Raw genomic sequence first — 13,145 nt, forward strand, 5'->3', positions numbered from 1 at the left:
CCAAGAAGGACCCTTTTATCCCCACTCTCTCCTTCCTGCCAGACAGCCATTCTTCTGTTCATGCTAGTGCCTTGCCTCCAACACCATAGGCCCTTATCTTACTCAGCAACTTCTTGTGCAGCACCTTGTCAAAGGCCTTCTGCCAGTCCAGGTAGGTAACATCCATTGGCTCTCCTTAGTCTAACCTGCCTGTTACCTCCACAAAAAATTCCAACAGATTTGTCAGGCAACCATGCTGACTGTGCCCTATTTTGCCATGCACTTCCAAGTATTCAGAAATTTTATTCTTCACAATGGACTCAAAATCTTACCAATGACTGAGGTCAGACTAATCGGCCTGTAATTTCCCATTTTTTTTCCTTACTCCCTTCTTAAACTGGGGTTACTTTAGCGATTTTCCAGTCCTCTGGCTCCCTCCCTGTCTCCAGTGATTCCTGAAAGATCACCACTAACACTTCCACTATCTCTTCAGCTATCTCCTTCAGAATTCTGCGGTGTAGTCCATCTGGTCCAGGCGATTTATCCACCTTCAGTCCTTTCAGTTTTTCTAGCACCTTCTCCTTGGTGATGGACACCATACTCACTTCTGCTCCCCGACTCCCTTGAATTTTTAGATGTGACTCATTACTTGTACCTTGAAGACTGATGCAAAGTATTTATTCAGTTCTTCAGCCATTTCTTTGTTCCCCATTACTACTTCTCCAACGTCATTTTCCAGCAGACCAAAGCCCATTTTTGCCTCTCTTTTGCCATTTGTATGTTGAAAGAAACTCTTGCAATCTTCCTTCATATTACTGTTCTCCCTCCTTATTTCTTTTATTGGTTGTAACTGGGTACAAAACACTTAGGTACAAAGAAATAAAAGAAACAAAGTTTAATAAGTTAACAATTACAGACCTTCATAGAATAAGTAGGAAAATAAAGAAATAAGGTAATAGTTAACATTGAAGTATTTCTTAATATAAACTAGAGAAATAAAGGAATCAAGTGAAAAGTTCAGCAGTTTTTAACGAGTGCTTGCTGGCCCCCAGTCTCCTCTGCACAGCTCGCTCTCTGTGGGACCTCAGCTGCCTATCCTCATGGCTGACGCTGCAAATGCCCAGGAACCCTCCTCACTGCTTGCTCTTCCCACATCAGGCTGTGATACCATCGCAGCTGCTGCTGCCTCTGGTCCCCTGCTGCCCCTGGAACATGTCCAGGCAGAAGCCGCTTGCAGTTCTGCTCACTGGGTAGGCATTGGGCCCTGCTCTTTCCACCAGCTACCTTGGACGTTGGGTTTGAGAGATTGCTATGGGCTGCTGAATGCCTCCCATCCCGGGCTGGGAAGCCACCACGCTGGGCTGAGAGGAAACCTAGCTGAGTCCCGGAGAAGAAAATAGAAAAGAAACACAAAGACAGAAAAGAGAAAAATGAAAAAAGAGAATGAAATGGACAGAGTGGATGGGCTGTGGCTAAAATGTTCTGCTCTGTCGCCATCTTGAAGTGGGTTCGGAAAAGAAGGAGAGACTTTAAAATTATAATGTGGGACTGACAAAGGATGAATTGTTTCTTGGTACAAAAATGAAAAGTATTTCACTTACACATGTTTTATTGATTCTGAAATATTTGTGATCAGTGAAACTGATCGGTATTATCACTGTGTGGTATATAGCACATTGCAAAAAAAAACTGAAATTGTTGAAGATATCGTCACTGGTAAGTGAACTTTGACTCTCATTTACATAGAAAGCTACATGGAAGTGGAGTGCATAGTATTCAAAGAACGAAGAACAGGACAGCACAGGAACAGGCCCTTCAGCCCCAAAAGACTGTGCCAATACATGATGCCTTTGTACACTTAAACCCTTTTGCCTCTAAGCTGTCCATATCCCTCTATTCCTTGCCTGGTCATGTATCTGTGAAGATGCCTCTTAAACGCTGCTGTTGGATCCACCTCCACCACCTCCTCTGGCAGTGCACTTCAGGCACTTACCAACATTTGTGTAAAAAGAACTTGCCTTTCACATCTCCTTTAAACTTTTCCCCCTTTTACCTTAAGCTTACATCCCTTGCAGAATCAAAAGGCTGCATGACCTCATTCTGATCCTACATCTTGTGGACCTTCAATACAGTTTTGGTCCCCTGACCCGAGGAGGAGCCATGAGCCCATAAGAAGTAGGAACAGTATTATGCCATTTGGCCATCGATTCCTCTCCACCTTTCAATGTGATAAGCCCCCATGACCTAATTCTGATCCAACATCTTATAGTCTTGAGGTCTTATCTCATTGAAAGGTGGAGGGGACTCAGCGGTCAAATGGCATCCTCTCGTTCCTGTTTCTTGTGGTCTGAGAATGATTAAATCCCTACAGTGGGGAAGCAGACCATTCAGTCCATCAAGTCCACACTGACCCTCTGAAGAGCATCCACCAAGGCCCATCCCATCCCGAGAACCCTGTATTTCCTGTGACTAATCCACATTAACCTGTATATCCCTGGATAGATGATGGGCAATTTACCATGGCCAATCTACCTAACTTGCACATCTTTGGACTTTCTCTTATTTCATTTTTCCCTTTTCTCTCTTTGTGTTTCTTTTCTTTTTTCTTTGGACTGTGGGAGAAAACTGGAGCACCTAAAGGAAACTCTCACACAAAGGGAGAATGTGCAATCTCCACACAGTCACCCAACGGTGGAATTGAACCCAGGACGCTGGCGCTATGCGGCAGCAGTGCTAACCACTGAGCCTCCGTGATCCCCTGTCTTATGGATCCTCCTCAGGTCAGGAGAGCAAATCTATATTCAACACTCCAGCTAAGCTGCAAACAAATTGATAGTAGTTGTCCAGACTGGATTGTATAAAATGTTGGGGATAGGTTGGCGGGACTGATGCTTGAAAATCCATTTTGGAAACAATGTGATAACGAATGTTGTAGGAGCAGTTCCCAGTGTAATGAAAGCTGTAATGATGTGACTTTGCTTTCAATCTTAGCTGGACGTGTGGCTTTCTATGTTGTCCCAGTTTCACCATTGGAAGGAGAGACACTGGAACTGAATTGTCAGGACCAATACTATTATTGGTGGCCAAAGAAGGACTTTACCTTTTATAGAAATGAAAAGAAGATCCATTCGATAAAGTCTAAAACAGATGAGTCTTCATATCACATTAAAGTAAACAGCACCAATGACAGTGGACAGTACAGTTGCAAAATTGATGGGTCAGAATCACAATATGTTCACGTTCAAGTTCAAGGTACGTACCTGATGTTCCATTCTGTGGTAGACAATGTGCATATTTCTCTTGATTTTTGATTTAAACACTGGAGGTATTCTAAATCACATTGTACAGCAGAATCCCTTTAGCCCATCATGTCTGTACTGCTAAAGTGACACTAGTTCTTTTTTCCCCAGCACCAGCCCTCCACAGCCTTGAATGTTATGACACTTGAAGTGCTCAGCCAAGTACCCTTTAAATGTTTGGGAGTTTCCCACCTCAACTATCCTCCCAGGCAGTGCATTCCAAACTCCACCATCCTTTGGGTAAAACCATCCTCAAATTCCCCTCTAAACCTCCTGCCTTTCATTTTAAAATGATATCCTGCCTTGTTATTAACCCTTTGAATAAGGGGAAAACCTGCTTCTTATCCCCTCTGTTTACGCCCCTCATCATCTTACACACCCCGATCAGGTCCCCCCTCAGCCTTCTCTTCTCCAAAGAAAAGAACCCGAGCTTACTCAGCCTCTCTTCATCGCCAAAATGCTCCATCCCAGGCAACATACTGGGGAATCTCCTCTGCAGCCCTTCCAGTGCAATCACATCCTTTCTGCGGTGATCCCGACGGCCACACAGTGCTCCAGCTGTGGCCTGTTCAAAGTCCTATTCAGCTCCAACATCACCTCCCCACTTTTATAATCTATGCCTTGACTGACAAAGGCAAATGTCCCATATGCCTTCTTACTGGCCCTGTTAACCTCTCCTGCCTTTTATGGTTTATGAGCAACGGGAAAGGTAGTAGGGTCGCCAAGGTCCCACTGTCTCATTACTGAGAGAGGGGAGTGGGAGGTGGTTTAACCTGAGGGTCACCGCACCTCAGGCAAGGAGAGAGGTTGAGAAGGAGATTCCATCGTGGTCACTCCAGCCAGTGTGGGAATTGAACCCCAAACTGTTGGAATCATTGTGGATCACAGACCAGCTAACCAGCCAACTGAGCTCGCCAACACACAGCAATGGAATCTTCTCTCATCCTTCTAAACTCTGACCAACCTGCTCAATCTCCCCTCATTAGACAAGCCTTAGTCTCTCTGGAGTCTGAGAAAGTTGCAATCTGCAGATGTGATCCATGTCAATGGTTGTGATACATCGTCACCAAATAGAGTCATACAATCACACAGCATGGAAACATGCCCTTTGTCCTCACTCACCCATGCTGACCAGGTTTCCCAAAGTGAACTCGTCTCATTTGTCTGCGTTTGGCCCATATCCCTCTAAACGTTTCCAATCATTTATCCATCCAAATGTCTTTTAAATGTTGTAATTGTACTCGCCTCCACAACTTCCTCTGGCAGTTTGTTCCATGCATGCACCACCCGCTGTGTGAGAAAGTTACCCCTCATGTCCCTTTTAAATCTTTCCCCTGTCACCTTAAACCTCTAGGTTTGGATTGCCCTAACCTGGGAATTTGATTATTTACCTCATCTATGCCCCTCATTTATTTTCGACCTTAATGGTCACCCATCTGCCTCCAATGCTTCAGCTGATGCAGCCTCTCCCAGTAGCTCAAACCTCTTTTTGTTTTCGGGAATCCTGGGATGGGAGCAAGGCAAATGTTTATCCACCTCATGTCTCTATATAACTTTGTCCTATGGTCTTTCTCTACCTCTGTGTGAATATCTGAGGTATTTGAATTAGAAAGTTTTGGAGGGCGATAGGCCAAATGGTCGTAAATTGAAGATCAGCTTAGGAAACAGGGTTGGCAAGGACGAGTTGGGCAGAAGGGCCTTTTTCTATGATTTTTTTACTCAATGGCATTGAGACAGAATTTCAAATTTGGAAAGCAAGAGAAGGATAAAGTTTTGCATTCTCCCCTGACATTTGTCACTAAATGCTCACCTTCTTTGCCCCTCATCACCACTGCATCTTTCGCTCTGTGATTATAACAGTTGATTGATGAGCCCCGATTGTGTGTTACATTCCAGAACGCTTTGCCAAGCCCGTACTGAGGGTGGAGCCGGCAACAGAAGTATATGAGGGGCTCCAGGTCACGTTGATGTGCATTGCTCAGACAGGGCGCCCCTCCATCCGGCTTCACTACACATTTTACAGAGATGGCAGCACCCTGGAGACAGCGCCGGATGATCGTATTGTGTACACCATCAATGCAGCAGCTGCAAACGTTTCTGGGAATTACGCCTGCGAAGCGATCGAGACAAATTATGGTCTGAGGAAGAGGAGTGACAATGTTCACCTTTCCGTTAAACGTAACTATCTCTCATTATTACACAGTCCCCAGCACAAGTTAAAGGCCTTTCAACCCATTGAGTCAGAAACAGCCATCTCACTATTCTCTAATCCCCATCTTCCCAGCACTTGGTCCTGTAGCCTTGGCATCACGAGGGCACATCTAAATCCTCCTTCAGTGCAATCAGGGTTTCTGCCTCTCTCACCCTTACAGGCAGTGAGTTCCAGATCCTGTGAGTGAAAATGTTTTTCCTCGCATCCCCTCTAAACCTCCTGCTCCTCATCTTTCATCTATCCATGCATCACCTGGGTCATTGATCCCTGCACCAAAGGGGAAAAGGTTTTTCCTATCTACCCTATCCATGCTCCTCATTATTTTATACATCTCAATCATATTCCCCTCTCTCAATCTCCTCTGTTCTAAGGAAGACAACCCAATCTGTTCAATCTCTCTCCATCACTGAAACTCTCCAGCCCCCAAGGCAGCCTCCTGGTAAATCTCCCTCTGTACTCTCTCCCACTGCAATCCCGTCCTTCTGATAATGTGGATTCCAGAACCGGACACAGTCCTCTTGCTGTGGTTGTACATATTCATTCCAAATGCAATCGTGGTCATCACCAAATCTGAGCTCGAACTGACATGATGCAAAAAGCCTTGATTGGGAGTCTCCCGCGCTGATCTTGTCTCAGGATTTTTTTGCTCTAATTCTGATCACTGAGCTTTCCCAAGCTCAGACACTCTACAGTTGAAACGGAAACATGTCCTTCTGCTTTCCAGAGGCGTTCGCTGTCCCTAAGCTGACCGTGCATCCTGAGGGACAGCTAGTTGATGGCCAATGGTTTAAGCTGATGTGCTTGGTTGAAGAGAATCTCTCCGAAGCTTCCTTGCGGTATGGCTTCTACAGAAATGGGATCCCTCTCCAGTCTCCGTCCCACCACAACGATTCCATCTCTGAGTCAGCTCGTCCGGCCAACTCGGGTACTTACCATTGCGAAGTCATGGGCGGTAAAGTGCGGAACCGCAGTAATCAGCTCCATTTGTCGATCAGGCGTGAGTACCGTTTATTATCCTTTCCTTTTTTTTTATCTGTTAAAGATTCTGAATAGAGACAAATTATAATCACTTATGCGCCTCACAACCATATATGGGAGACCAAGAGCCAAACAGCACAGGGTAATGGGTTAACTATTTAGGACTGAGATGAGGAGAAATGTCTTCACCCAGAGAGTGGGGAGTCTGCGAGATTCACTGCCGCAGAAAATTATGGAAATATATGTAGTAGTAGGCCATTTGGCCCTTCCAGCCTGCTCCATCAGTTCAATGGGATCATGGCTGGTCATCCAGTTCGGTCCCCTGATTCCCTGCATTTGCCCCTAAAAACTCGATCCAGCTCCTTCTTGTGGAGGTGCTAGTGTTAGACTGGGATGGGCAAGGTCAGAAGTCACATGACACCTGGTTGTAGTCCAACAGGTTTATTTGAAATTCCAAGGTTTCGGAGCATAGCTCCTTTGTCAGGTGAAGTGAAGAAAAACATACAGGCAGAGACCTTGGAGGCAGAGAGATCAATGGGCATGTTAATTTTTATCCATTTGAGAGATGTGGGTATCGCTGTCTGCGCCAGCATTTGTTGCCTATCCTTAGTTGTCCCCTTAAGAAGGTTTTGAATGGAGTTCCCTTCTTCAACCACTGCCGTCCATTTACAGTAGTTAACCCCACCATGCTCTTAAATGATAAACTTCTGAATTTATCCCATCAAAACTGAAGGGCTGCATCCATATTTCCACGTCAGGATGGTGAGTGGCTCAGAGGTAACTTACAGGGGATGGTGTTCCAATGTGTCTGCTGCCCTTGTCCTTCGAGATGGAAGTGGACATGAGTTTGGAAGGTGCTATCTGAGGATCTTTGGTGAATTTCTGTATTGCATTTGTAAACAGTATACACTGCTGCTAATGAGCATTGGGGCTGGCGGTAGTGGGTGCTTGTGGATATGCCAATCAGGCAGGGGCTGCTTTATCCCTGAATGGTGTTGAGCTTCTCAAGTGTTGTTGGAGCTGCATCTATCCAGGCAAGTGGGGGATATTCCAACATCGTCCTGATATGTGCCTTGTCAATGGTGGACAGGTTGTGGGGGAGTGAGGAGGTGAGTTACTCACTGCAGTTCAGGTTCTGGTCAATGATAACCCCTTGGACGTTAACGGTGGGGGTGGTGGGGAATCAGTGCTGGTAATGCCATTGAAAGTAAAGAGGCACTAATTAGATTCTCTGTTGATGGTAGCCCATGCCCCCATATCCTCCCCCGCCAGGATGTTGAGAATGGGCAGATTCGGTGATGGTAATACAATTGAATATTACAAGGCAGTGTTTAGATTTGGTCTCATTGGAGATGGTCATTTCCCACCATTTGAGTGTTGTGAATGTTATTCACCACTTGTTGTGAATGTTTCAAGCTGATCTTCTACACTGATTTTCTGGGCTCTTCTGTCATCAAGGAAGGGCATATTTTTGGAACTTCCTCTCAAATGGAAGATATGAGGGAGCTGAGCTCTTTTGCTTCTTTTAAAACAAGAATTTTGGAGATGTCCAGAAGAGAGAGGACCAGAATTAGATCATTCAGCCCATCACATCTGCCAGACTAACTTGAATGGATCTTGTGTTAGATGAGGACCAAACTGGATTTTATATATTAAGTTGCTTTAGGAAACATTATATTTCCAGAAGATTAATTTCTTCAGATCAAAGTAATTGCTGAAAAAGTGAACAGGGGAGCACGAGACTGTTCGTGTTAGGCAAAGATCAGTGCTGGGATCTCTATTGTAAATGTTGTGGATGCAAATGTCCGTGGTCTGATTAATAAGTTTGCAGATGACTTGAAAATGGGTGGTGTTGTGGATAGTGAGGAAGGTTATCGAAGAATATAGATCAGCTGGACATTTGGGTGGAGAAATGGCAGATGGATTTTAGTATGGACTAGTGTGAGGTGATGTATTTTTGGGTGGATAACTGCTAAAGGAAAGTATACAGTAAATGGAAGGACCCTTAGGAACATTGATACACAAAGAGATCTTCGGATGCAATTCCATAGCTCCCTGAAAGTGGCAACACGAGAGATAAGGCAGTGAAGAAGGCATATAGCATGTTTGCCTCAATTGGTTGGGGCATTGAGTATAAAAGCTGGCAAGTCATGCTGCAGCTGCATGAGACTTTAGTTCTGCCACATTTGGAGTATTGTGTGCAGTTCTGGTCCCCACGTTATAGGAAGGATGTGGAGAGGGTGTAAAAGAGTTTACCAGGATGGTGCCTGGATTGGAGAGTATTAGTTATAAGGACAAGTTGGACATACTTGGATTGTTTTCGCGAGAGCATCGGACGCTCAGGGATGATCTGATCGAACTATATAAAATTCTGAGAGGTACGGGCATGGTGAATAGTCTGAATCTTTCTCCCAGGGTGGAAATATCTATTATTAGGGATGGGGGACATAATTTTAAGGTGTGATAGGGAATGTTTAGAGGAGATGTGTCAGGAAAGGTTTTTACACAAAAAGTGATAGGTGCCTGACACATGTTGCCAGGGGAGATGGTAGAAGCACATACGAGTACAATGTTTAAGATGCATTTAGACAGACACAGGAAGTAGTAGGGAATAGAGAGATAGCAGCTATGTGCAGGCAGATGGGATTAGTGTAGAACGGCAGCTTGGTCAGGCACAGACATGGTGGGCCAAAGGACTTGTTCTTGTGCTGTACTATGAATTCGGAGACTGAGATCATGTTCTATGCTCGAATCTCGCCGTGGCAGATGGTGGAACTTGAATTCAATTGAAGAGAGAATCTATGTGACTCTAGCCCCACAACCTCCAACTGCTGTCTGTGCTGTTAGGGACAGGTGATAAATGCTGGACTACCCAGTGACATGCACATCTAATGAATGAATAGGGAAAAAAGGATATGAGAATGGATGTGACTATGATGTGGTTCATAGTTGAATTTACAATTAACTCTGCCAAATGAAGGGACCTAACATTTGTCTACATTTGCAGGAATTCCAGTGTCAAAACCAGAACTAATAATTCAACCCAGAAAGAAGCTAATCGAAGGATTCTTAATCTGTTCAGTCTCCAATGGTTCTCTGCCGATTTATTACCAATTCTACAAGGGTTCAAGCATCAAAATGTACTGGGAACTTTCCAACAGTACCAAGCTTGTTTACAACATCGAAGGCATCAGCAGAAGGGACAAAGGGATTTACCATTGCTCGGTGAGAAATGAGGTGACAGGCCCTCTGCACAGTGAAGAAGTAGAGATCACAGTGACAGGTGAGTTCACAAGGACTCACTCCCAAAGAGTAACTGAACCATCGCCTCAGGGACTACTGCTGGTGTGATCAGCTCAAAGTTGGTGCTTCATCCTTGAAGACGACACTTTTGACTCACGCGATGCAGCCTTGGATATTAGAGTCATAGAGATATTCAGCATGGAAACAGGCCCTTTGGCCCAACATGCCCATGCTGACCAGATTTCTCAAACTGAACTAGTCCCACTTGACTGTGTTTGGTTCACGTCCCTCTAAACCTTTCCTATCTGTCTCCCTGTCCAAATGTCTTTTAAATGTTGTCATAGCACCCATTTCCACTATTTCCTCTGCCAGATTGTTCCATACACGAAACAGCCTCTGTGTGAAAACATTTCTCCTCGGGTCCTTTTCCCTCTGACCTTAAACCTATGCCCTCCAGTATTACACTCCCCTACCCAAGGAAGCGACCTTGGTTTTATTCACCTTATCTATTCCCCTCATGATTTTATAAATCTCCATGAGGTCACCCCTCAACCTCCTATACCCCAGGAGAGAGAAGTCCCAGCCTATCCATCCTCTTGTTATAACTCAAAACTTCCAGTCTTGGTAACATCCTTGTAAATCTTTTTGCACCCTTTGCAGTTGAATTGTAGCAGGGCAAATTGAATTGTACACAGTACTCTAAATATGGCCTCATCAATGTCCTGTACAGCCGTAATATGACGTCCCAACTCCTATACTCAATGCTTTGACCGATGAAGGCAAGCGTGCCTAACGTTGTCTTCAACACCCTGTCTATCTGCAACTCCACTTTCAAGGAACTATATACCAGAGTCCCTAAGTCTCTAGGTTCAGTACCACTCCCCAGGGCACTCCCATTAACTGTCAAAGTCCTGCCCAGATCTGCCTTACCAAGATGTAACATCTTTCATTTATCTGAATTAAGCACCTTAGAGAGGGAAAATGGAACTGGGTAAATAAATTCGAGGAGTTCAATCCATTTCTTAAAGTTTGTTACGTCAAAAGTTTGGCTCCGAGAATATAGGAGCACTCAGTGCTTCAAGTCTGCTTAACCATTCAACATGACCATGGCAGATTATACAATTCTACATCCTGTTAACAAAGAACCATAGGAAGCAGGAACTGGAGTAGGCTATTTGGCCCTTCCAACCTGCCCCGCCCAATCATTGGGATTGTGGCTGATCATCCAACTCAGTCCCTTGTTCGCTGCTTTCCCCCTTTAGTCCTTAAGAACTCTATCCAACTCATTTCTGAATAACATTCAATGTTCTGTCCCTGACTGCTTTCTGTGGCAGAGAATTCCACAGACTTCCCATTCTCTGGGTGAAGCCATTTCTCCCCATCTCAATCCTACCACGTCCCCTTTAGGCTGTGACTCCCTGGTTCTGGACTCCCCACACTGTTCATCAAGAACATCCTTCCTCTGTTTACCCTATCTACACCTCTTAGAATTTTTAAGGTTTTTTATGAGGATCCATGCCTCCCCTCATTCTTCTAAACTCCAGCCAGTTTCACCTTCATTCCACCCAGAATAGATTCTACACCATAAGATTCGAGATCACGCTTATTGCTGTCATTCATATTCCATGTCATACAGAGCTACATCACCCACACTGCCTCCCACCCTGTCATTTCCAAAAGTCTTTCCCACCCCCTGAATATTTGTTTGGATATTTCACTGGAGAACCAACTCCTGTCCCGATCTCTCCTGGTCTTCTGACCAAAATATCAAAGAGTGTTACATTAATGAACAAAGTGTTGATTGTGGACAGAACACCAGGCGTTTAGAGAGTAAAGGGAGGTGATCGGTCAAGTGTCGATGATTATCAGGGTGAGTGGGTGTTTTTGAGTGTTTGTTTATTGAATTGCGATTTAGGAAGAATACTGTCAAAAAAAACAAATTTCTGAGAAGGGAGTGATTTGCTGAGCCCTTTCGGAGGGCAATTAGAAATAATTCCCTTCACTTTTGGTTTGGAGTCACATGGAGTTCCAGGCTTGGGAAGGATGGCTGATTTCCTTCTCCTAACGATATCCTTTTGTCTCTGTTCAGCAGGATTTCAAGAGCCATCCAGTTTCACCATGTCTGAGGTCGTTTCTCACTTCCTGATTCTAAGAACGAACTGAACTTAAATTATATACAACAAACAGGGTGCAATGTTTGGTGAATGATGAGAGAAATACCATCAACATTAAGAGTTATTTATTCACTTGTGGGACATGGGCTCAGCCCAGTATTTATTGTCCCTGTCCCTAGATGCCCCATTGAGAAGCTGGTGGTGAGCTGCTTTCTTGAACCACTGCAGTCCATGTGTTGTAGGTAGATCCACAGTGTCCTGAGGGAGGGAATTCCAGGAATTTGACCCAGCGACACTGACCGAATGGCTGACATATTTCCAAGTCAGGATGGTGTGTGGTTCAGAGGGTAACTTGCAGGAGGTGGTGTTCCCACGTATCTGCTACCCTTTTCCTTCTATATGGAAGTGGATGTGAGTTTGAAAGGTGCTATCGAGAGAATCTTTGTTGAATGTCTGCAATGCATTTTGTCGATGGTACACACTGCTGCTACTGAGCATCGGTGATGGAGGGAGGGATGCTTGTGGATCTAGTGCCAATCAATCAGGCTGCTTTGTTCTGGGTGGTGTTAAGTTTCTTGAGTGTCCAGGCAAGTGGGAGTATTTCATCACACTCCTGATTTATGTGTGGTCGATGGGGGCAGGGTTTAGGAAAGTAGGATGTGAATTATTGACTGCAGGATTGCCAGTCTCTGACTTGCTCCTGTACTACAGTATTTATTTGGCTATAATCCGGTTTAGTTTCTGGTCAATGATAAATTCCAGGATGTTGATAACGGGGAAATTCAGTGATGATAACACCATTGAATGATCAAGGAGCGACGGTTACTTTCTGGAGTGCTGTGTGCATTTCTGGTCACCTCATTACAGGAAGGATGTGGTAACACTGGACGAGGGACAGAGAAGGTTTGCCAGATGCTTCCTGGGTTGTAGTTATAAAGCTAGAAGAGGGGACAAAATCGGCTTGGATTGTTTTCTTTTGAGCAGAGAAGACTGAGGAGGGACATATTTGAGCTGTTTATAATGATGAGGGGTTTGGACAGAGTGAAAAGAATGAAAGTGTTTCTCTCTTGAGGGGTCAATCACAAGGGGGCATAGTTTTACGTCAGGGGCAGGAGATTCAGTGGGGATTTGAGAAAAAAAGTCTTTTTCACTCACAGGATGTTGCAAATCAGGAATGCACTGCCTGGGAAGGTAATGGAGGGCAGAAAGCTTCCAACCTCTAAAATATACTTGGATGAGCACTTGACATAACATTCAAGGATATGGGACACGTGCAGGAGATGGGATTCGCGTGCCTTTTGTTAGTGGCAGTTATTGTCG

The 13,145-nt window shown here is 44.7% G+C and overlaps 4 protein-coding genes across 8 annotated transcripts in view; 3 read left to right on the forward strand and 1 right to left on the reverse strand.

The window, feature by feature from the left end:
• LOC109929682 (histone H2B 7-like) overlaps positions 1-13,145 on the forward strand; it is an 823,479-nt gene that overhangs the window by 474,253 nt on the left and 336,081 nt on the right. The window lies entirely within an intron of this gene.
• Positions 1-13,145, forward strand: part of LOC125488138 (histone H2B 7-like) — an 844,706-nt gene that overhangs the window by 474,241 nt on the left and 357,320 nt on the right. The window lies entirely within an intron of this gene.
• LOC125488142 (zinc finger protein 239-like) overlaps positions 1-13,145 on the reverse strand; it is a 341,309-nt gene that overhangs the window by 183,154 nt on the left and 145,010 nt on the right. The window lies entirely within an intron of this gene.
• The window catches only part of LOC109936253 (platelet endothelial cell adhesion molecule-like), a 37,843-nt gene that overhangs the window by 16,077 nt on the left and 8,621 nt on the right, over positions 1-13,145 (forward strand). The window contains exons 2-5 of the mRNA XM_048621102.1: positions 2,971-3,231; positions 5,175-5,456; positions 6,215-6,487; positions 9,476-9,751. Of these exons, the coding sequence (XP_048477059.1) occupies positions 2,971-3,231; positions 5,175-5,456; positions 6,215-6,487; positions 9,476-9,751 (1,092 nt within the window). The remainder of the gene's footprint in view (positions 1-2,970; positions 3,232-5,174; positions 5,457-6,214; positions 6,488-9,475; positions 9,752-13,145) is intronic.

Source organism: Rhincodon typus, unplaced genomic scaffold, assembly GCF_021869965.1.
Source record: "Rhincodon typus isolate 14 unplaced genomic scaffold, sRhiTyp1.1 hic_rhity00000051, whole genome shotgun sequence".
Taxonomy (NCBI): domain Eukaryota; kingdom Metazoa; phylum Chordata; class Chondrichthyes; order Orectolobiformes; family Rhincodontidae; genus Rhincodon; species Rhincodon typus.